The 20,620-nt window shown below is 64.2% G+C and overlaps 6 protein-coding genes across 6 annotated transcripts; 3 read left to right on the top strand and 3 right to left on the bottom strand.

The window, feature by feature from the left end:
* Nucleotides 1-269: 269 nt before the first annotated feature.
* On the bottom strand, nucleotides 270-1,701 carry VTJ83DRAFT_6722 (uncharacterized protein; the record flags this gene model as incomplete). Its single annotated transcript, XM_071013465.1, has 2 exons — nucleotides 270-1,536; nucleotides 1,628-1,701. 2 exons carry the CDS (start codon nucleotides 1,699-1,701, stop codon nucleotides 270-272), a joined length of 1,341 nt encoding a protein of 446 aa, XP_070864349.1.
* A 786-nt stretch (nucleotides 1,702-2,487) lies between these two features.
* VTJ83DRAFT_6721 (uncharacterized protein) lies at nucleotides 2,488-4,538 on the bottom strand (the record flags this gene model as incomplete). The annotated part of the gene is made up of 7 exons (XM_071013464.1): nucleotides 2,488-3,139; nucleotides 3,192-3,400; nucleotides 3,456-3,629; nucleotides 3,698-3,750; nucleotides 3,827-3,848; nucleotides 4,030-4,268; nucleotides 4,340-4,538. 7 exons carry the CDS (start codon nucleotides 4,536-4,538, stop codon nucleotides 2,488-2,490), a joined length of 1,548 nt encoding a protein of 515 aa, XP_070864348.1.
* A 715-nt stretch (nucleotides 4,539-5,253) lies between these two features.
* On the top strand, nucleotides 5,254-6,330 carry VTJ83DRAFT_6720 (uncharacterized protein; the record flags this gene model as incomplete). The annotated part of the gene is made up of 2 exons (XM_071013463.1): nucleotides 5,254-6,062; nucleotides 6,150-6,330. 2 exons carry the CDS (start codon nucleotides 5,254-5,256, stop codon nucleotides 6,328-6,330), a joined length of 990 nt encoding a protein of 329 aa, XP_070864347.1.
* A 287-nt stretch (nucleotides 6,331-6,617) lies between these two features.
* On the bottom strand, nucleotides 6,618-7,902 carry VTJ83DRAFT_6719 (uncharacterized protein; the record flags this gene model as incomplete). Its single annotated transcript, XM_071013461.1, has 3 exons — nucleotides 6,618-6,661; nucleotides 6,720-7,434; nucleotides 7,501-7,902. 3 exons carry the CDS (start codon nucleotides 7,900-7,902, stop codon nucleotides 6,618-6,620), a joined length of 1,161 nt encoding a protein of 386 aa, XP_070864346.1.
* A 3,190-nt stretch (nucleotides 7,903-11,092) lies between these two features.
* VTJ83DRAFT_6718 (uncharacterized protein) lies at nucleotides 11,093-13,977 on the top strand (the record flags this gene model as incomplete). Its single annotated transcript, XM_071013460.1, has 3 exons — nucleotides 11,093-11,882; nucleotides 12,017-12,976; nucleotides 13,133-13,977. The coding sequence occupies 3 exons, from the start codon at nucleotides 11,093-11,095 to the stop codon at nucleotides 13,975-13,977; spliced, it is 2,595 nt and encodes an 864-aa protein (XP_070864345.1).
* A 1,124-nt stretch (nucleotides 13,978-15,101) lies between these two features.
* On the top strand, nucleotides 15,102-19,697 carry VTJ83DRAFT_6717 (uncharacterized protein; the record flags this gene model as incomplete). The annotated part of the gene is made up of 4 exons (XM_071013459.1): nucleotides 15,102-15,182; nucleotides 15,277-16,896; nucleotides 16,944-18,675; nucleotides 18,874-19,697. The coding sequence occupies 4 exons, from the start codon at nucleotides 15,102-15,104 to the stop codon at nucleotides 19,695-19,697; spliced, it is 4,257 nt and encodes a 1,418-aa protein (XP_070864344.1).
* Nucleotides 19,698-20,620: the final 923 nt, after the last annotated feature.

Here is a 20,620-nt window from a genome sequence, read left to right as displayed (position 1 = left end):
AGCAAAGGCCCCTGGAATCATCGCTCCCGTGCCAACCAACCATCACGCGTCGCCCTGCCCTAGGTGCACCATGTGCCCAATGCACCTTGCGTAGCTGTCGCTCCCGATGATGCCCGGGATCAGGTAACTACCTAGCAGGGAGACCCAACCCTTCGCGGCCACGAGAACAACAGGGCTGGACGTACGATCCTGTCCCGACGATGTCAGGTAGCCTTGCCCCGGATCCTCTTGCGTTCCGCCACACCCCCGTCTCTCGTCAAACCACCGCCTCATCGACCCGCCGCCGCAGCCACCCTCGTCCCCAGCTTCCCGGTCGCCAAAAACCCGCGGTTCCCCATCTCGCTCCGCCAGCTGATCTCGAGGGCGCCAAACACCACCCTCCCCTCGGCCTCGGCCGCGGCCCCTGGCTCCGCCTCCTCGATGACAAAGCACACCTGCTCCGTCTCTCCCGGCTGCAGGACCGGCCGCCTCCTGGCCCCCACCCCGGACGAGGACGAGGACGACAGCAGGGGTGGCGGCTCCTCCTTCTGCCCGCCCGACCTTGCGGGCCCCTCGTCTCCGCCGACCCCGTCTAACGCGCCCCCCTCCCACACCAACCCCTCCTCGGCCGCCAGCCCGACCCGCTCCAGCAGCACCACGTCCTCGCCGCAGTTCTCCAGCTGCGCTTCCAGCACCCACCGCTTGACCAGCACCTCCGTTTCTTCCGCCTCCTTTTCTGCCGTTCCTCTGCTGCTACTGCTGCTGCTGTTGCTCCTCCTCCTCCTCTTCTTCTTGCGCCGCGGAGGCAGCACCCCCGGCTTCGTCCTGACGATCAGCGAGGGCTTGCTCACAAACTGGTACAGCTTGCGGAACGTCCTGGTGCGCCCCGACAGCGCGCTCGCTTCGTAGTAGGAGACGGTGACGCACAGGACGTGCGGGCCGGATTCCTTGAGGTCGAAGGCGAGTATCTTTTGCAGCGAGGCGCCGGGAGCAAGGTCGGCCCCGACAGAACCAGGGGCCGGATCGGTCGCCGGTGTTGTTGAGGTTGTTGCCGTTGTCGTTGCTGTCGTCGTCGTCGTCGTCGTCGTCGTCGTCGTAGTAGTAGTAGTAGCAGTAGTCGTCGGTGTTGTTTCTTGTGAGGAGAGCGGGAGAAGGGTGAGCTTGATGGGCGGCCCGTTGTTCCCTGTGCTGGGGGTTTTCATTTCGGCTTCGATGCGCACGTCGCGGATCGTTTTTACCCCACCACCACCACCGCCGCCGCCGCCGCCGCCTGCTCCTCCTGTTGTGGCTGTCCCTTCTGGAACGTCATGGTTGGCGCAGAGCGTGCAGCTAAACGTCTCGCCGACGTAGGCGGAGCCAAAAGAGGGCGGCAGGTTGAGGATCGGAGTTAGGAGGAAGGGCAACGGGTTGGTTGCCGCGCCATCCTCCGAAGGTGCCGTTGTCGTCGACTGATAGGCGAGCGAAGCCGGGTTGGGCGGCGGGTGGGATATCGGGTCATCGGCGGGCGCGAGGGGGAGTTGAAGGGGGTACTGCGCGACGAGGGAGGGGCGGGAGAGGCTGGAGAGGGTGGAGGAGGACCATGTGAGCAACCGAGCGCCTCTTCCGTCACCGTTGGGGGGGAATCAGGACGTCAAGACGCGAAACGTACCGGAGAACCTTGAGGGACACCGAGTGCGGTTCCTTGACCGCGTCATTGGCGGATGGGTAACGTTGGTGGCTCATGATGGACGATCGTGGCCATGCACCACCGTACCTAAGCCGTGTTTGTGTTTGTAAGTGGAGGGATGGGGGGGAGCCGAACCCGACCTGGAAGCTCGAGCTGCGGGCCCCGCCCGCGGTTTTGGAGGCCCCGGTCCCCGGGCCCGCCGCTGGGCAACGGCAAAGTGGGGCCGCGTCCAGTGACGTCCAAGCATCAACCTACCATGACCATGCCGACGGCCCTGTAATACAGTGTACTATATTGATGTTTGATAGAAGCCGAGATCATCACTTTGACAACCCTCAATGCGTTAGGAGTATGGAAGACCTTGGCCTACCCTCGATTGAATGAAGAACATTTTTTGTAAAAAATAAACTCCCAAGCATCGCTTTAGCAACATACTCTTCTCTACTTCGTACAAAAGCCAACTCTCAGCGGCCCGGACACAGACCAAGCCTAGGTCCTCCAAAGTTCGGCACGGGGAGTGGTGTGTTACGACACACAAGGAACCATCTGCCCGTTCCAGGTGTTTGCGGTACCCAGCCGGACCCATGACTACACGCCGGAATGCGAGGCGCAAACAGAGGAGGAATTTCATCCTTTACAAGTTAACAAGGAATAAATTCCCTTTCTCTAGACCACGAACAAGACAGGCTCTGTGCCTCTGACTGACCCAAAACGAAACAATGGCACCATGTCATGCCCAAGCAACGCTGGAAGATCCATCCGAATGAACAACTTAAAGCCCGGGCGGCGGAGGCACCTAACCTTGTGTCAGCCGACGTTCCCACACGAGCTTTCCATCAGACCTACCGCGCTGTAACCGCTGGCGCCGGGAGGGCCCGGAGGCGGCGGCGGGGGTGCCGCAGAAGGCGGGGGAGGCGGAGGAGGCGCGGCCTCGCTCGGGGTGGAGGAGGCGGAGCAGCAGCGGCTGACGACGCGCCTGGAGCACCGGGAGCGGCACCCGGAGCGGCACCCGGAGCGGCGCCCGGAGCAGCGCCCGGAGCCCCCGCGGCGGCTGCGCCTGGCTGCTGTCCGCCCTGAGCTTGCTGGGCCGCGACCCACTGCTGGTACATCTGGACATACGCCTGGTAGCCGCCGTACGCGGCATAGGGGTCGGTGCCGTAGTACTGGGCGTACTGGGCGGCGTAGTCGGCAGCCGAGGTCGGAGTCGCGGCGGTCGATGCAGCAGCGGCCGCGGCGCCGGCGCCGGCGGCAGGGGGTGGCGACACAGAAGCCCCGGGCGCCGGCGAGTTGTTGTAGCTGTGGTTGCTTCCGCCGCCCTGGTAATGGTTGTCGCGGTTGTGGGGGTGGTACGAGTCGCCGCCGCGGCCGCCGCCGTAGCCGCCGCCGTAACCACGAGGCGGCCGGCTCTTGAACTCCTCGTACTGTTCCCGGACGTTGGCCAGGAGGTCCTCGCAGAGCTCCTTGGCCTTGGCCACCATGTTGGGATCCGGGCCCCTGCGCATGCGTCAGTACGGCTTGCAAAGCGACGGGCAGCGGATCAACGTACGCGACATGCAGAAACATCGGCTCATCGCTCTCCCGGCCGGTGGAGACCTCCATGTAGCCTGAGCCGCGGCCCTTGATCTGAACCCGGCAGCCCGTTTCCTGCTGGATGTGCTTGACGTAGGCGCCGCCGTGCCCGACGACCTGCGCCCGCAGGTTAAAGCCGGGAACCGGGTCGAGGCCGATCGGGATCTTCTCTTCGGGCCATTTGCGCTGCCTCTTGGTCAGCAAACATGTCCGGGTCGCGCCAGGGACCGACAAGACATACCCGGCCGAACTCGTCGCGTTCCACGGGCGGCTGCTGCTCCTGCTCCCGCCGGCGGAAGCGCCGCTCGTCGACCAGCTGCGGCAGCTCTTGCTTCATAAGCTCCTCGATCTTGGCGACGGCCTTCTCCAGGCCTTCCTTCGTCGTGCTGGTTACGTGGAGATACAGCGGAGGGTTCTGTGGATGCGTTAGCCGGGTCAGGTTTCGTGGCGCGCATGCGGCCGGCGGGCCAAGGCATCTCGTACCGAAGGGGTGGCCAGGCTCTTGTCGGGATAATAGCTGCCGCGGGTGGTGACATCTTGTTCAGGATCAACTAGTCAATCGGACGTCCTCTCAACAGATATAGCGCAAGGTTCCATCAAGGGCGGGCGTACCGGCTCCAGTCTCTTCTTTAATCTAGATCAAGCAGCCGAGGTCAGCAGATGCAAACGAGGGTGTGTTGGTGCAAACTGTCATGCTTCGAGTAAGCAAGACTGTCCTGCACGCGAGCGCGCCCAAGAAGAAAAAAAAAAAAAGCGCACGCGGAAGCGAGAGGAGCTGGTGACGGATCAGTGGAAGCAGCCAGAGGAGTAATTACCATCTTCTGAGTCGCGCCCTTGGTCAGGAGGTATCGGTTGCGCAGGTCGTTGACCTCAATGTCCTTGATGTAGTCGCCGTCGGAAATGTACATCTCGCCATTGATGGTGCTGGAGGGGTTGGGGCGCGGCGTGGAGCCACCGCTCGTGGCCACGGAGCTGGAGCGAATCGGCGGGACATCGACGTGCTGGATGCCCTTGCGAGCCTGGATCTGCGCGTTGATGCGGGCGGCGGCGGCAGCTGGATGGACCTGGCTGTCAGCAGACGCGTCCACCTCCCATCGCGGAGGGGGCTCCTCGTCCAAGACTCACCAGCGGCAGCGGCAGGGTCGACGGGCGGGGACTTGGAGTCGGCGGGCGTGTCCCGAGACCGGGAGAGGGGGCTGCGCTCGCGATCGCGGTCCGAGTCGGATCGGCGCGCCGGGGGGGAGCGGGAGCGACGGTCGGACCGGGCGCGGTACGGCTCGGTCTGGTCGAAGCGCGATCGCTTGCGTCTCTCGGTGTCCTCCATTGTGCAATGAGCCGGTCGGGATCGATACGTCGGCAAGCTTCGTCGAGACGAGTCGGTCGGCGGATGAGCAGGGAAGAAAAGTGCGATTGGAGGCTTCGCAACGCCGGGTGCTTGGGTAGGGTGAGCTTTTCGGTGTGTTTGGGCGGTTCTGCGGAGCTTGGGAAATGTTGATTCCAAAAACAAATCAAATCAGCAAACCTCCAGCTCGCTCGAGAACTCGAACGGATGGCAGCTTTGTTCTGAAAAGTTGAGTTGGAAATGCGCCTCACATGCAACGCGTGGCTTGGAACCAAAGTCTTGGCAGCAAAAGGTTGACAGTGACAAAGTGAGCACCTCCGCTTCGATAGCACTGTGCCAACGTGGGCTTATCAAGTCCCGGGTCCGACCGGTTGTCTCTGGCCTGGAACCCACCCCTGATTGGCTCGTTGTTCTTTGACGTCCCCACACACCACCGGAGTCGGAGCGGCCCCCGGACGACTTGGCTCGGTCTGGATCCGCGACGTGACACCACAAAGTGGGCGACTTTTTTGTCCTCCCTTCCTCTCTTCCCCCCCCCCCCCCCCCCCCCAAACGCTTCCAGGTGACTCACCTGGGGTCAACCATCGACAACCGCGGCATCGCATCGATCCAATTCCTCCTACAAGAGCCTGGGGCTTGGTCTCGGCTCACCCCATCCAGGCCGTCCGGCCTCGTACTTGAACCCCTCGGATCGAAGATGGCATCTCGCAGCCTCTTCGCCGCCTCCCCGGCCGCGTTGCGCCGGGTTGCGACGCAGGCTCGGGATGCCGCCCCCCGCCTCGGCCCGCTGTCCCTGACGCTCCGTCGCTCCAAGCACAGCTCGACGTCGGCCATCGCCTACAAGGCCATCCGCCGGCGCCACGCGCCGCTCCCCGTGGAGCAGCAGACGCCGGCCTGGTCCGCCCAGGCCGCCGTCTCCAACATCCTCTACGAGACGCCGGTGCCGTCGGCGGCGCCCCCCAAGCGGCACGTGCTCAACTGCCTCGTGCAGAACGAGCCCGGCGTGCTGTCGCGCGTGTCGGGCATCCTGGCCGCCCGCGGCTTCAACATCGACTCGCTCGTCGTGTGCAGCACCGAGGTCGAGGACCTGTCGCGCATGACCATCGTGCTCACGGGCCAGGACGGCGTCGTGGAGCAGGCCCGCCGCCAGCTCGAGGACCTGGTGCCCGTCTGGGCCGTGCTCGACTACACCAACTCGCCCCTCGTCCAGCGCGAGCTGCTGCTGGCCAAGATCAACATCCTCGGCCCCGAGTACTTTGAGGAGCTGCTCGCCCACCACCGCGAGATCACGGCCGAGTCCGCCGAGGCCGCCGAGGCCGCCGAGGCCGCCCAGGCCAGCGAGACCACCACCCTCGCCGAGACGGCCAAGGACTTCCACCCCAGCCGCCTGGTCGCCAGCGAGGCCCTTCGCCTCAAGCACGAGCACCTCAAGAACATCACCTACTTCACCCACCAGTTCGGCGGCAAGGTTCTGGATATTAGCACTAACAGCTGCATCGTCGAGGTGTAAGTGATGGATGGGGCCCTAGCACGAGCCTCTTCCTTCCGACGGATCGATCCGGCGCTAACCTTTTTTTGTTTCTTCCCTTCTAGGTCGGCGAAGCCCTCGAGGATAGATTCGTTCCTCAAGCTCATCGCTCCCTTTGGCATCCTCGAATCGGCCCGCACCGGCCTCATGGCCCTGCCTCGCTCCCCGCTGTACGGCCCGGATGAGGACAGCCCGATGAGGGAAGCCGACGAGGTTGTCGACGCCAGCCAGCTCCCCCCCGGCTAAGAGATGGCATGATGTTCGCATAGCGCCGTTGTAGTAGTACATGATATAGAAACTGGCCAATTGAATGTTCAATTTGGAGATTGGGTTGTTTTTTTTTGTTCATTGCGTGACATTACAAGAAAAGTAATAGTACATCCGGTCGTACAAAGCATTGGTATTCGCCCCTTTGGTTTGGTTCTGTTTTTTTTTGGTCTCACGCAACACCCATAAGCCAAAAACCGTGCACGCCCGCCTGTCCAAAGCAAGCCATTCAAGAAAAGGCAACGACCATGTCGGTCCGGACCGCTTTAGAGAATCTTGCCCTTGTTCACCACAAACGCCTCGAGGGCCGCTGTCCGCACGCGTTAGCCGGGGTCCCCTCGCAAGGATGGAAGAAACGGTCTACATACCCACGGCGGCCCAAAGCCTGTTCTCGGCCTCCGGGAAGACGAGCGACCTCGGCCCGTAAAACACCTCGTCGGCGACCTCCTCGGGATGCCTCGGCAGGCAGTGCATGAACTTCCAGTGCGGCTTGGCGCCGCCGCGCTCGGCCAGGGCGCTGGTGATCTGGAAGCCCGTGAACGCCTTGAGGCGCTTCTGGGCCTCGGCCTCCTGGCCCATCGACACCCACGTGTCGGTGACGAGGATGTCGGCGTCGCGCACCGCCTCCTCGGGCACCCGCGTCTCGAACAGCCGGCCGGGCCGGGCGACGCCCTCACCGGCGGCGAGGATGAGCTGGCGCATGCGCTCGGGGATGCCGTAGCCTTCGGGCGAGGCGACGGCGATGTCGACGCCCATCTTGACGCAGCCGATGGCGAGGTCAAAGAGGACGTTGTTGGAGTCGCCGACCCAGGCGACCTTGAGCCCTTCGAGGCCGAGGCTGGCGTCGGATGACGGGGCGGCGCCGGAGGAGGAGGAAGAGGAGGAGGAGGCAAAGGTCTCGTGGATGGTCTGGAAGTCGGCGATGGTCTGCAGCGGGTGGAAGTCGTTGGACAGGGCGTTGATGACGGGCACGGACGAGTGGGCGGCCAGGTCGGCCACCTCGGAGTGGTCGCCCACGCGAGCGACCATGCACGAGGTCATGGAGGAGATGACGACGGAGGTGTCGTAGAGGGACTCGTTGACCTGTCGGGGCGGGTTAGCCACGGGAAAGGGGGTTCACATGACGAAGGGGGGGGGAGGGAAACGTGCGCCCAGCTGGATGTCATCCTTGCCCAGGAACATGGGGTGGCCGCCCATGATCTGGACGGCGGCTTCGGTGGAGACGCGGGTGCGGGTGCTGCGCTTGCTGAACATCATGGCGACGGTCCGGCCCGTGAGGGAGCCGTGCAGCGGCTTGGGGGGCTGCTCGCCGGCGGCGAAGGCGGCCTTGACGGCCGTCTTGTGCGCCGAGGCGTTGCGGACGAGCTTGGCGAACTCGGCAGCGCTGAGGTCGCTGATGGAGAGGAGATGGCGGGGCTTCGCCGCGGTGGCGGCGGTGGCGGCGGGCGCCGCCGAGGTGGCAAGAGACCGCATTGTTATTGGGCTGGTGGCTGATGCTTGAGACATGGCTAACTGGAGGGATCGGTACGCGGTGGCAGCGCGCGGTGACATAGCGGAGAAGATGGTGAAGGCCGATAACCTTCGCAAAGGTGGGTGTGTGGAGGGGGTGGTTTTATGAGATTGGAGCTTTTCTTCTACCGGAGTCAGGGAGTCAGGGAGTCAGGTACTTTTTTTTTTCTTAGCCTTGATCCACACGCACGAGGTCCGACGAAGAAAATCGGAGTCTTGTGTCCGAATCAACGGGCCAGGGTTTTAAGCTTCCCCGGTGGAAAAAGGGTGGATTTGTGAGTCAGTGAGCCTTGGGACTCGTTCAAAGCTAGGAAGCTCCAGAAAAAAACAATGCATGGCACCCTGATGGCTCCGATGAATCGGAGGGTGGAAGGGGGGGGGGGGGGGGGGGGAGAAGCGAACAACAACAAACAAAACACCCCGGGCTCTGCAGACCTACTACCTAACTAGGTACTACCGTGCTACCTACTATCCCTTGAATCGGAGAGTCGCCTGGAGGACCCGGGTCTTTTTATATTGTACATTTTGTGCCAATTGACCTGAGCATGTTGAAACTAAGATTTTTTTTCCCCTCGACGTTGTCCGAATTTCCCGCAAGCTCATCACCCAAAAACCCATCCTCGCGTCCGTTGGGTTCAGGTTTCGGACCCTCACCTGAAGAAGAGGGCTCAACAGGCCGGTCCTGGATCGCCCAGTGTAAGCTGACGAATGGGCGATGAACCATTGGCCCCATGCATCCCCCAAGACCCCCACTCTGGGGTTAGCCTTTGGAGCCAAGCAGCGTTCCTGGGCTGACACCTGTCCCGGCGGTGGGCCCGGAGGTGACATCCAACGCCGCTTTTTTTTGGGACGCGGGCGCCGGCCGGAGGAGACGAGGCGACCCTGGGTGAATGGTTGATGACTGGAGGGGACCATGGCAATCCCCGGAGGGGGGGAAGGGGAAAGGAGGGGGCGTTCCGTGACTCAACAAACAACCTCAGTTGTTACCAGCTAGGTATCCGGTATCTGGTCTCCGGTGGAAGAGGAGCAGAGCAGCAACCTTTGCACAGGGGGCAGACAAATCCAGGAAGGCAGCTGGATGTTTTTATTTCTGTATCTATTTATCCTTTTTAGGGTACATTGGCACCCCCTGGGCTTTCTCATGAAAGCGGAGAAAGGGGGATGACGCGCGCAGTGGTTCAGCCGGCTTCTTCATGCCCGTGCTAGCAGGCACTGATGGGAGTTGAAGTTGAACCCGGGGGAAGAACTAACATGACATCGCGTTGCCTTTCCAAACTCAAACGCCTGTCCCAAGTCCTGACCAGACCTCCCTGCTTGGAAATCGACGAGAGTTCCATACAAGAAAAGCATTCAACCCGGTGCCCATGGATGCCTTGAAATGAACGGCTTACTTACCTGCCCGACCTTGGGTATTTCGCTACCTAGATAGATACCTAGGTAGGCATCTTGAGACCTGAGGTACTCACCACTCTTGTATCACATAACAGTACACCCTTCAACGGGTAGAGAAACATCTGCCCCCCCCCCCCCCCTTCCCACCGAGTCGTCATACTCATCGACGCCGTGTCGTCCACGCAACGCACATCAGGCTCGGCCTTGCCGAAAGGAAGAAGAAACACAGAGCCCGCGGCCGCGGCTTGGCCGTTGGCCCACGAGGCCACGCGGGCTGAGAAGCGCTCATATCGCGCCAGGCAGGCTCGATTGGACCCTTGATGCTCGCGTGGACAGAGAGAAGCGGACTCGGCCGTCGGCCAGGACCAGCAGGAACTCGTCGGCTCGCCACGGGTTGAGCACCACGTACCGTCGCCCGCTAGCCCGCTAGCCCGCTCTCGCCGGCCGCTCGATCTCGGACCGAGACGGGAACCCCTACCGTGACGTCTCGAGCGGACAAGCGGGGGCCATGCGGGCCAGGGGCAAGAAACCCAGGACGGAGGGAAGCAAGCGGGAGTACGACGTACAGCTCCAAAGCCCCTCCTCTTGCATCGCGCCCGCGTACACGAAGGCGGCGATGCCGTAGTCGCCCAACGCCGCCCCGTGCATCTTTCCGACGTTGGTGAGCCTGCATTCCATCGGGCATGGCAACCCGGACCTGGAGCCCGCCAGCCAGCGCTGCCAACACCGAAGCCTCGCCGTGAACAGCAACGGGCAGAGCAGGGGACGCGCGCACGTGCCGAACCTCTTTGGGGTGTCCAGGCTGCCACGCCCCGGCGAAGGGCCGAAGGTGAAGAAGAGGTTTCCCGGAAGTACATGGAACAAAAACCGAGGGATCGCGGTTGACTCAGGTCTGAACGACAACAAATGACCAAAGAGAATGTCCCGACACCCGCTCCGAGGTCCTCGCCATCCTTTCTGCACCACATGTTGAAGCACTACCTGGGAACCGCCCCTCAGGACACTGGATGTCGACGCCAACCATCACCGCGTGCTATCTCCATCCGCTCGAATGACCGTGCCTCAGCCGTGCCCCCTAGCGCTGGGAGGCCGAGGAGAAAAGTTCTCCGGTCGCCTCGCTTGGCGAACGCCAGGTTCCCCCGATGACTTGCCGTATGCAAGTCATTTGAAGCCACCACCAGAGCCACATCAGATGAGGGGAAAACGGCCGCTGAGAGAGCCGCCACCCAATATCCCAGGGTGTTTTGCGGGATGTTGGGGAGAGAGAGAGAGGAGAGAGACCCGCACGTGGGAAGAGAGGACCTGAGCCGGAGCCAAGACCGGAGGGATCACCGATGGCCCGGATTGGGACTCGTTCGCGCGGTTTGATTGGATGGCTCCGAGGGCTGCAAGGCTGGACAGCGGACAACGCAAGGCAAGGCTGACTCCCTTTCCTGGCCTGGGCGACGGGGACGCATGGAGGTGGCAAGGGGGTCGCAGCCTTGGCGGTGGAGATGCCTGACACAGCTATGACGACGGTGCTTTGTACCACCACACACACCTCTACGGTACACGACAGACGACGGACGACCCGGACGGGACCACGCTTCAAGCCTCCCCCCCATCCACCAACCATCCTTCCATTTCCATTCCGAACTGCATCACCACCACTACCACCACTACCACCACCACCACCATCACCACCATCACCTCGTCGCGCTCTTGGGACATACTTTGGGGGGTTTTACCAACAACAGGCTTCGGGCCGCTCCCCCATCGCAAACCTCTCTCCGCCTCTGCTCTGCTGACCCCAGCCATTACCGAATCCATCGCTTTTTTTTTCTTTCGATCCCGTTCCAACATGTCGGAACCACCGGCGCGGTCGCGGCTCCTTGCTGCGGCTTTTAGCAGCGCCGAAGCGCCGGAACGCGACGACGACGACGCCACCGCCGCCGCTACCGAGTCGACGCCGCTGCTGCCCGCCTCCGCCTCGGACCCGCGCTACGATGGCGAGGGCGACCATGACGACCCCGACGAGGCCGCCGGCGAGCCCAGCGAGCCGTTGGCTCCTTCGAAAACGCCATCGGGGATACGGTGGCCGTCCGTCATCGCCATGGTGGTCTTGGCAGGGCTGAGCCTTGGCATCATGGTGTTCGCCTTCATGGTTCCCTCGGCCGTCGAGGAGTACGCCAAGCAGGCCGTCGTCATCGAGCCCACCAACCTGTCGCTCGAGTCCATCACGGCCAACGGCATCCGGGCCAGGATCCAAGCCAACTACCGGCTGGATTCGCAGCGGGTCCCCAACGAGCACGTCCGGCGCATCGGCCGGGCGGCGACGTGGCTGGTCGGGTCCGTCAGCACCGCAGGCGAAACCCGGATCCGCGTCTACCTTCCGGCCTACGACAACCTGCTGCTCGGCACCGCGGGCCTCCCTCCGCTGCGGGTCAGCCTCCTGGATGGCCCCAACAAGGCCATCGACTTCGTGGCCGAGCTCGTCCCCGGCGACGCCGAGGGCATGCGGAGGATCGCCAACGAGTGGCTGGAGGGCAGGCTGGGCACGGTGCGCCTTCGCGGGCAGGCGGACGTACAGCTCAAGGCGGGCATCCTTCCCCTGGGGACGCACTCGATTGCCGAATCCCTGACGTTTCAAGGTCAATCTCTCTACCGTTGGTTTGCTTCCCTGTACTTTGGAGAAAAGACGCTGCTGTAACGCGGCGCAACAAACATACAAAGTTTTGTTTCCACGTCGGAGCCCGGGCGCGTGCTGATGAGGGTCTGCGTACAGGCGGCCAGTTGCCTCGCCTGCCCGAGTACAACATCACCAGGATCGGCCTTGCCGAGCAGCCGGTTCCCGGCGGGAGCCCTGCCGTGGCGGTGGACGTGTCCATCGCGGCCCACAACGAGCATCCCCTCTCGTTGGAGGTGCCCGCGCTGGCCTTTGACGTCCTGATCCCCGGGTGCGGCCCGGCCGAGCCGCCCATCGTGGTCGCCGGCGCCACCACCAGCCCGGTGGCCGTGCGCCCGGCTGCCGACGTCATGGTGAGCGCGCACGGCCTCGTCCGCGACCTGCCCGAGCCGCTCCTCCGGCTGTGCCCCGGCTCGGACTCGTCGCCGTTGGACATGCTCTTGCGCAAGTACCTCGGCGGCGAGGCGGCCACCGTCCTGGTGCGAGGCCAGGAGCGGCCAGCGGGCGATGCCCCGGCGTGGCTGAGCAAGATGCTCGCGAGCATCGCCGTGCCGGTCCCGCTCCCCGGGCGCTCGTTGGACAACCTCATCCGCAGCTTCTCCCTGGCCGACGTCAGCTTCGCCATGCCCGACCCGCTGGCCGACCCGGACGACCCGGCGTCGAACCCGCGCGTGTCGGGGACCATCCTGGTCCTGGCGGGCCTCCCCGCCGACATGAACGTCTCGCTGAACGTCACGGCCATCCGCGCCGACGCCGACGTCTTTTACCGGGGCGACAAGCTCGGCGAGCTCACCCTGAAGCGGTGGCACCCTGCCAGCTCGACGCAGGTCCCGGCGACCGACGACGGCGAGGCCACGCTCAAGATCCGGTCCACGATCCGCGATGCGCCGCTCAACGTGACCGACGCCGACGTCCTCGCCGACGTGATCCAGGCCCTCCTGTTTGGCGGCCGCGAGGTAATGCTGGCCGTCAAGGCCCTCGTCGACGTCCAGGTCGAGACGGTCCTCGGCGAGCTCGTGGTGAAAGCGGTCCCCGCCGAGGGGCAGATCCCGGTAAAACGTCCGTCTCTCTTTTAAACCACAGGGCGGCCGCTCTCCGCTCGGTCGGTCGGTTTTCCTTTCTCTTTTTTTTTGTCTCTTGCCTCCCGACCGCGGATGCCGGGTTGGGTCAGCGAGCCCGCTAGCACTGGCTGACTCCCCCCCTCCCCCACCGCAGCGCTCGGCGCGGATCTCCTGGGCTCCGTGGCGCCCCGGGTGGAACAGGTCGAGATTATCGACACGACCTCATCGACCCTGACGCTGCGGGCGTCCGTGACCGTGGCGAACCCCACGCCGTACGCGGCGGACGTTCCCTACGTCAGCGTGCACGTCGAGAGCAACGGCACGACGATCGGTGAGGCCGTGGCGTACGGCGTCCGCGCTCACGCGCACGCCGACGTGACGGTGTCAGTGCGGGCGACGTGGAACCCGTCCCTGGGCGGAGACGAGGGCGTCCTCCGCGGCCGCGACCTCTTGTCGGAATACATCTCGGGCCACAACACCACCGTCACCCTCCGCAGCCACGGCGGCTCCATCCCCGCGCTGCCCGCCCTAGGAAAGGCCCTGTCGCGCCTGGCGCTGACGCTGCCTGCCCCGCGCCTCCGGCTCCCGGGCGACGGGGGCGGCGGCCATGACGACGGCGACGCGGACGACGGCCCGCGCTTCATCCGCGACGCGACCTTTCACGTCCTGTCGTCGACGGCCACGTTTGTCCTCGCCTCTCCGCTGCTGCGGAACACGCTCTTCATCGACTGGGTCAACGCGACGGCGCTGTACAACCACACGGAGCCGATCGGGACGATCCGCTACGGCGTGCCGTTTGCGGTGCGGCCGGGCCTGTCGACCACGCCGCGGCTGCCGGTGGACTGGAGCCTGGACTCGATCGGGTACAGGAAGCTTCGGGAGGCGCTGGGGGGGAGGCTGAAGCTGGATGCGAAGGCGACGGTTGGGGTGAGGGTCGGGCGGTGGAGGGAGCGGGTGCGGTATGAGGGGCAGGGGATTGGCGCGGGCGTCTCGTTGTGACTCTTTTTTTTTTTTTTTTGCCTTTCTTTTCTGCTTGGGCTTTTTTTCGGAGGGTTTTCTTTCTTGTTGGGTTACACTACCTTGGGCCGGGGTCTGGGGTCTAGGAGTTCAGGGGCCAGGATGCTTGGGGCTGACGATGCTGACGGAGGGGTCCGGGTGTTATGGGTAATTCTAGGGAATGGGTGTTGGGACAACCTTGGGAAGACGGCGTGTGGATGAGGACCGGGGACCGAGGTCTCTAGGTAGGTAAGTAGAGAGAGAGAGAGATACGATAAGGTAGAGGTGTGTGTGTGTGTGTGAGTGCGTGCTGGGCTTTTCTTGTGTTGGCGGGTTCGAGGTTATGAGAGCGCCATCTACCGACCTCTACCTTGGGTAGTTACCGACCTACCTTGGGCACCAACCTCCCTGCCTACCTAGTAGCTTACCTTAGCTATACGTACCTAGAGAGCGAGGAGTACATGGTTCATTCAGGGGATCCTTGGTGTTTGGGAGTCGGAAGACAGAACAAAGGTCGTCTAGGAAACTCATGGTATGCTTTACTCCGTACTTACGTAGTAGTGCTTCTTACACAGCACATACGTAGTGTACACTTACACATAACTACATGCCCGAGAGAAACCGTTGGCTCGTAGGAGAAAGAGAGCGCATAATGCCAAGCTCCCCCGTGGACCCAATGGAGCTTCTGGAGGTTCCCCCCCTCCCCCTCCCACGTCATAGGGGGTCCACTCAACGTTGGTTACGGGCGACAGTGGTCAGTGGTACGAATTGATACGGTACCGTACCATGGACGGGGTCGGCGCGGTACGACGCGGCGCATCGGGAAACGTGAACTTTGGAATTACGACATCACCTCACTTTCTGTACACTAACAACCTGACGCCGAGCTTCGTAGCTCTCGCAGCTCTTTCACTTTTCCCACTTTTCCCACCTCGCAAACACCAACCAGCTCGTTTTACTTTGGAACATCCTCAAGCACCACCACCACCACCACCACCACCGGGTCCTCGCCACCAGCCGACCGCAATCCCGAGGCGCAACACTCGCGAGCACCCGTGAGCACCCGTCCCAAGCAAAACATGCGCACCTCATAGCCAAAACGTCGGACAGAGAACAACGTCAGGAGGATGCGTGTAGTCCTGCCCGGCAAGCCCGAGTCGCGCCTCCAGGCCGTGGCTACGGGTTGGTGGGCGGGGAACAGGATCACTGTAGGTTGTTTTGTTTGTTGATCTTGGACCCCCCCTTCTTCTGCTCTGGCCATTCCCCCGGCTTACAACCAACCTCCCCCCCCCTGTGGAACAGGCCTACGGAACCGGCAGTGCCCTCGCCATCCTCGGCAGCCAACACGCCCTCTTGCAAACCATCTACGACGACAGCGACCCGGACCCCCTGCACGCCGTTGCCCTGGACGAAGCCTCGGGCAAGATCGCCGTAGGCACCCGCCGCGCCGTCAGGATATACCGCCCCGTGGGCGCGGGACAGGACGTCGGGGATTGGCAGTGGGCGCTGCAGGCCACCTTCCCGGTCGCCGCCGGGGACAAGGAGGCCAGGGACAGGGACGCCGAGGGGGCGGCGAAAAAAGAAGAGGATGACGACGACGCTCTGCCGGCGGTGTCGCTCTCGTGGGGCGCCTCCGAGGAGCTGCTCGTCGCCCACCGGAGCCTCGAGCTGTACCAGACGGCCGGGAGCGCCGGCGCCAACCCGGAGCTCTCGTGGAGCAAGCGCCTGGCCAACCCCGCGCGGCTGGCGGGCCTGTCGTACGACTCGGCCTACATCGCGTCGGCCGGCGCCTACGACCGCCTCGTCAAGGTCTGGCGCCGGCTGAGCTACGGCGCCGGCGAGGCGCGGTTCGACTTTGTCTACCTCCGCCACCCGCGGCCCGTCACGGGCATGCGCTGGCGCCGGCCGCGGCACGTCGACCAGACCATCGAGAACGCGCTGTACACGTTCTGCGCCGACAAGGTGCTGCGCGTCTGGGCGGGATCGGACGGCCGGGCGCCGCAGCCCCTGCAGCTTTGGGGCAGCCTGCGCCTCGACGAGGCCATCCCCGCCGCGCCGTCGACGCCCCCCGAGGAGCTCCGCCGCTGGGCCTTCATCCTGCAGGGCGGCGACTTCGCGGCCGCCGCCGAGAAGGCGGTCCAGGAAGGCGCCCGGACCGACGAGGAGGCGACCGCCCTGGACCACCTCGTCACCGTGGCCAACTGCGGGCCCGAGATCTGCGTCGTCCTGGACGGCCGCGGCCGCATGTCGGCGTGGGCCATCGCCAACGTCGGGTGCAAGACCAAAAGGGGCAACATCTTCAACGTGGCGTACGTGACGTCGCCGGAGCTCGACTTTCTCCGAGGGAGCGGCGGCGGCAGCGGCGGCGGCAGCGGCGGCTCCGCGCCGCACGTCGAGATCTACGGCTACTGCCAGACCGGCGACCACCTGCACCTGCTGCTTCACTTCTTCGACGGCCGGATCGAGGTGTACCGCACCAACGTCGCCGCGCTCTTCGACCGCAACCCGGCCCGGCCGAGGCTGACGCCCACGGCCGTCTGGACGGGCCACTCGGCGCCCATCCGCAAGATCGTCCGCAACCCCAGCGGGCGCGCCATCGTGTCGCGCACCGAGCACGGCCAGGGCGTCATCTGGAAGCACCAGCTCGAGGCGAGCCGGACGGGCCTCTCGCGCCAGGCCGTGATCCCGGAGCAGGGCCACATCCACCGCATGTGCCTCCTGCGCCGCGGCCGCTTCGCCGTCTTCCTGCGCCACGAGACGGTCGCCCTCTGGGACTGCCGGCAGCCCGCGCCGAGGACCCTCGCCGAGATCCCCTACGACGTGCCCGGAAAGCCGCTCTGCCTGCTGGTCCTGCCGCGCATCAACGTCGACGATTACACGACCGCCCACCTCGCCACCATCACGTCGGAAAAGCAGGGCATCGTCTGGGAGATCAAGTTTCCTTTTTACCCGCGCGGCCGGGGCGGCAGCAGCAGCAGCAGCAGCAGCAGCAACAGCGGCGGCGGCGGCGGCGGCGGCGGCACCCCGCGGCCCCCAACGGCGCGGCCCACGATCGCGATCACGGCGACGACAAGGACGACAAGGACGACCGCCGCCGAAGCCAGCAGCCGCCCTCGATCCGCGAGCTCGTGCGCTTCACGCTCGAGGACGCGGGCGACCTGGCCTACGTGCTCCCCGTCGACCCGGCGGGCACGACGCCGCACGTGTCGGGGTTCCTGGACGTGTTCGCGCGCGACGTGGCCATCTCGTACACGCGCTCCGGGCGGGTCGAGTTCTGGACGGCGCGCGTCGGGCACGGCGGCGGGGACCGGGTCGAGTGGCTTTCGACGTGCGCCATGGAGACGGCGGTGGCGAGCCCGGCGCTGGTCAGCGGCAGCACGAGCAAGAAGGCGGCGCTGGTGGACGCGGGGCGCACGGGCCTGACCATCTGGGACATACGCGGGGCGCGGCTCGAGTACTCGCAGGAGTTTGACAACGGGCACACGATCCGGGACCTGGACTGGACGAGCACGCCGGACCGGCAGAGCATCCTGGCCGTGGGGTTCCCGCACCGCGTGCTGCTGCTGAGCCAGATGCGCTTCGACTACCTCAACCACGGCCCCGCGTGGGCGCCGATCCGCGAGGTGTCGATCCGCGACTTCACGCCGCACCCCATCGGCGACTCGGTCTGGCTCGGCGACGGCCACCTGGTGATCGGGGCGGGCCACCAGCTCTTCGTCCTGGACCGCCAGTTCGACGCGGCCAGCTCGCTCGTGGCGAGCCTGCGGCTGCCGCCCAAGCGGCCCGGCGAGCGGCACTGGGACCTGTTCGACGTGGTGCAGCGCCTCAACGGCCCGCTGCCCGTGTTCCACCCGCAGTTCCTGAGCCAGTGCATCCTGGCCGGCAAGACGCGCCTCGTGCACGCCATCCTCATGGCGCTGCACAAGGCGCTGCGGTTCTGGGCCGAGGGCGACCGCCTCGACGACTACCTGGGCCTGCCGATCGAGGACTTTTACGAGGTGGACCACTCGGCCAAGACGAGCGCCTTCAAGGACCCGGGCCAGTACCTCGAGCAGCGCGAGCTGTACGACGAGCGGGGGGAGGCGGGCGCGTTCGGGGAGGAGGTGGCGGCCGACATCGCGGAGCGGCTCACGCGCGTCGACGTCGAGCAGCTGTCCGGGCACGAGCAGATGCAGCTCGTCGACATTGTCGAGTGCGTCGGGCTCGTCGAGAAGCAGCGGCGGGCGCTCGACGAGAACGGCGCGCGGTTCGTGCTCTTCCTCCGGCAGCACGCGCTGCGCAAGGGCCGCGCCGGCGGCGTCCAGCTCGGCTGGCGCGAGATCAACTGGGCGTACCACTCGACGAGCCAGGACGTGCTCGTGGACCTGGTGACGCGCCAGTGCCACGGCCGCCTGCGCTGGGACAACGCCCGCGAGAGCGGCGTCTTTATGTGGCTGGCCGACGGCGCCGCCGTGCGGGCCCAGTTCGAGGCCGTCGCGCGCAACGAGTACGCCAGGGCGGAGCAGAGGAACCCCGTCGACTGCAGCCTGTACTACCTGGCGCTCCGGAAGAAGACGGTCCTGCAGGGCCTGTGGCGCATGGCGACGTGGCACCGCGAGCAGGCGGCGACCCAGAAGCTGTTGGCCAACAACTTTGAGGATCCGCGGTGGAGGACGGCGGCGTTGAAGAATGCGTACGCGTTGATGAGCAAGCGGCGGTTCGGTACGTTTTTTTTTTTTTTTTCCTTTCTTTCTTTTCTTTTTTTTTTCTTTTCATGTCTCTCTCTCTCTCTCTCTCTCTCTCTCTCTCTCTTCCTCTTCCTGTCTACCTGTCTACCCAGTTTTACCTACCCACTGGCGGCCGTGGCAAAGGAACAACAAGAACGCTGACGCCGACCGCGTGCTCGTCGATCCCGGATAGAATACGCCGCCGCCTTCTTCCTCCTGGCCGACCACCTCCAAGACGCCGTCAACGTCTGCCTCAACCAGCTCCAGGACCTGCAGCTCGCCATCGCCATCGCGCGCGTCTACGAGGGCGACAACGGCCCCGTCCTGCGCCGCTTGCTCGAGGAGGAGGTGCTGGCCATCGCGGCTCAGCAAGGCAACCGCTGGCTGGCGTCGTGGGCGTTTTGGATGCTGCGCCGGCGGGACATGGCGGTGCGGGCGCTCATCGCGCCCGTCTACACGCTCCTCGAGACGCCCGGGTCGCCGGACCCCCGGTCGCGGCTGTTCCTGACGGACGACCCGGCGCTGGCGGTGCTGTACTGCCAGCTCCGGCAAAAGACGCTGCAGACGCTGCGCGGCGCCAGCCGCGTCACGCCCCAGGTCGAGTGGGAGTTTGTGCTGCACAACGCGCGCCTCTACGACCGCATGGGCTGCGACCTGCTGGGGCTCGACCTCGTCCGGAACTGGGAGTTCTTCCGGCCCCAGGCCTCGGCGGCCGTCCCCGGCGCGGGCCTGGGCGGCGAGATCGACCCGACGAGGCTGCTCAAGAGGCGGGCGTCGCTCGTGGTGGCGGACCTGCCCGTCGGCATGGGGCCGCTCGAGCAGAGGCAGCTGCTGCTGCAGGAAGGGCAGAAGCTGCAGCAGCAGCAGCAACAACAACAGGAGACAGAAAAGCAGCAGCAGACGGTGCCGGCAGGGATGAAATCGGGAGGGCTGATGCCGAAGCCGCCGGCCACGCCCGCGCCGCCCGTGTTTGAGGAGCCGGATGCGAACTCGCTGCTGGATAGCTTTGGGTTTTGAGACCCTGTGTCTCCAGGGTCCGGCGGCTTGGTTGTGGGAGCGCGGGTTTCTGGTGTGCTCCGTCCCTCTAATGCATTTTTTTTTCTTTTGTCTGGCGGATAAGGAGGGGAGGGGGGCGGGCTTTGGTTGCGTCGGGAGTTGGGTTCTGGCGTGGATGGCCGCATGGCTGTTATTACAGGAAAATCGGCCCGGGGTGGATGGGTTATCTTTGCATGGCATCGGCATTGGATTCATGTTGGGGGACGGTGTTGAAGCGAACACTCATGGTAAAGAAGGCTTGCTTGCAATCCAATCCAAATCCGATCCAACCAACTAACTGGTGAATTTTGGTGATCAACCATCCCTCCGTCCGTCCGTCCGTCTGTCTACTGTGTAGTCCAAGTGGGTGATATTTCCCGATGAGGTGCCCCCTTGTGCTGCGTAGGTATATCCTGTGTACTCACAGGGAGGTTCCCTTGAGCTCATGGTTTCTGTGTAACTAACTATTACATAAGGTACGGCAACTCCCTGGATACCTCCTGTACATGCTGTAATACCACTGTCCTGTGTACTATACACAAACCCCCAGGGATTGCCGTTTCTGGCTAGGGCCCCCCCCCCCCCCCTGTTTTGGTGCTGTGGCTCTGCTGCCTTGCCGGTCCGGGCAGTCCAGCGACTGCCGGCGCAGCGTGACACACGGCGTGACTTAGCAGGGGTATGGCGTGCGACATGAGACTTGCCTTGGCTTACATACTTGGTACAGTATTTCTTCAGTCATTTCGCTATTATTTCATTCATTCTCCGTTCCCTTCTCATCAACACTACACAGTAGGTGGATCGGACTGAACGGACGGCCGTTTCCAGGTTCCTTCTTGGGCCTTCAACGCCTCCCATCCCCCCCAATGTAGTCGTCGTATATTTCTCATAGTACTAGGATCTACTCC

This window comes from Remersonia thermophila, chromosome 6 (assembly GCF_042764415.1).
Source record: "Remersonia thermophila strain ATCC 22073 chromosome 6, whole genome shotgun sequence".
NCBI lineage: Eukaryota > Fungi > Ascomycota > Sordariomycetes > Sordariales > Chaetomiaceae > Remersonia > Remersonia thermophila.
This window is presented reverse-complemented; position numbering and strand designations above follow the sequence as displayed.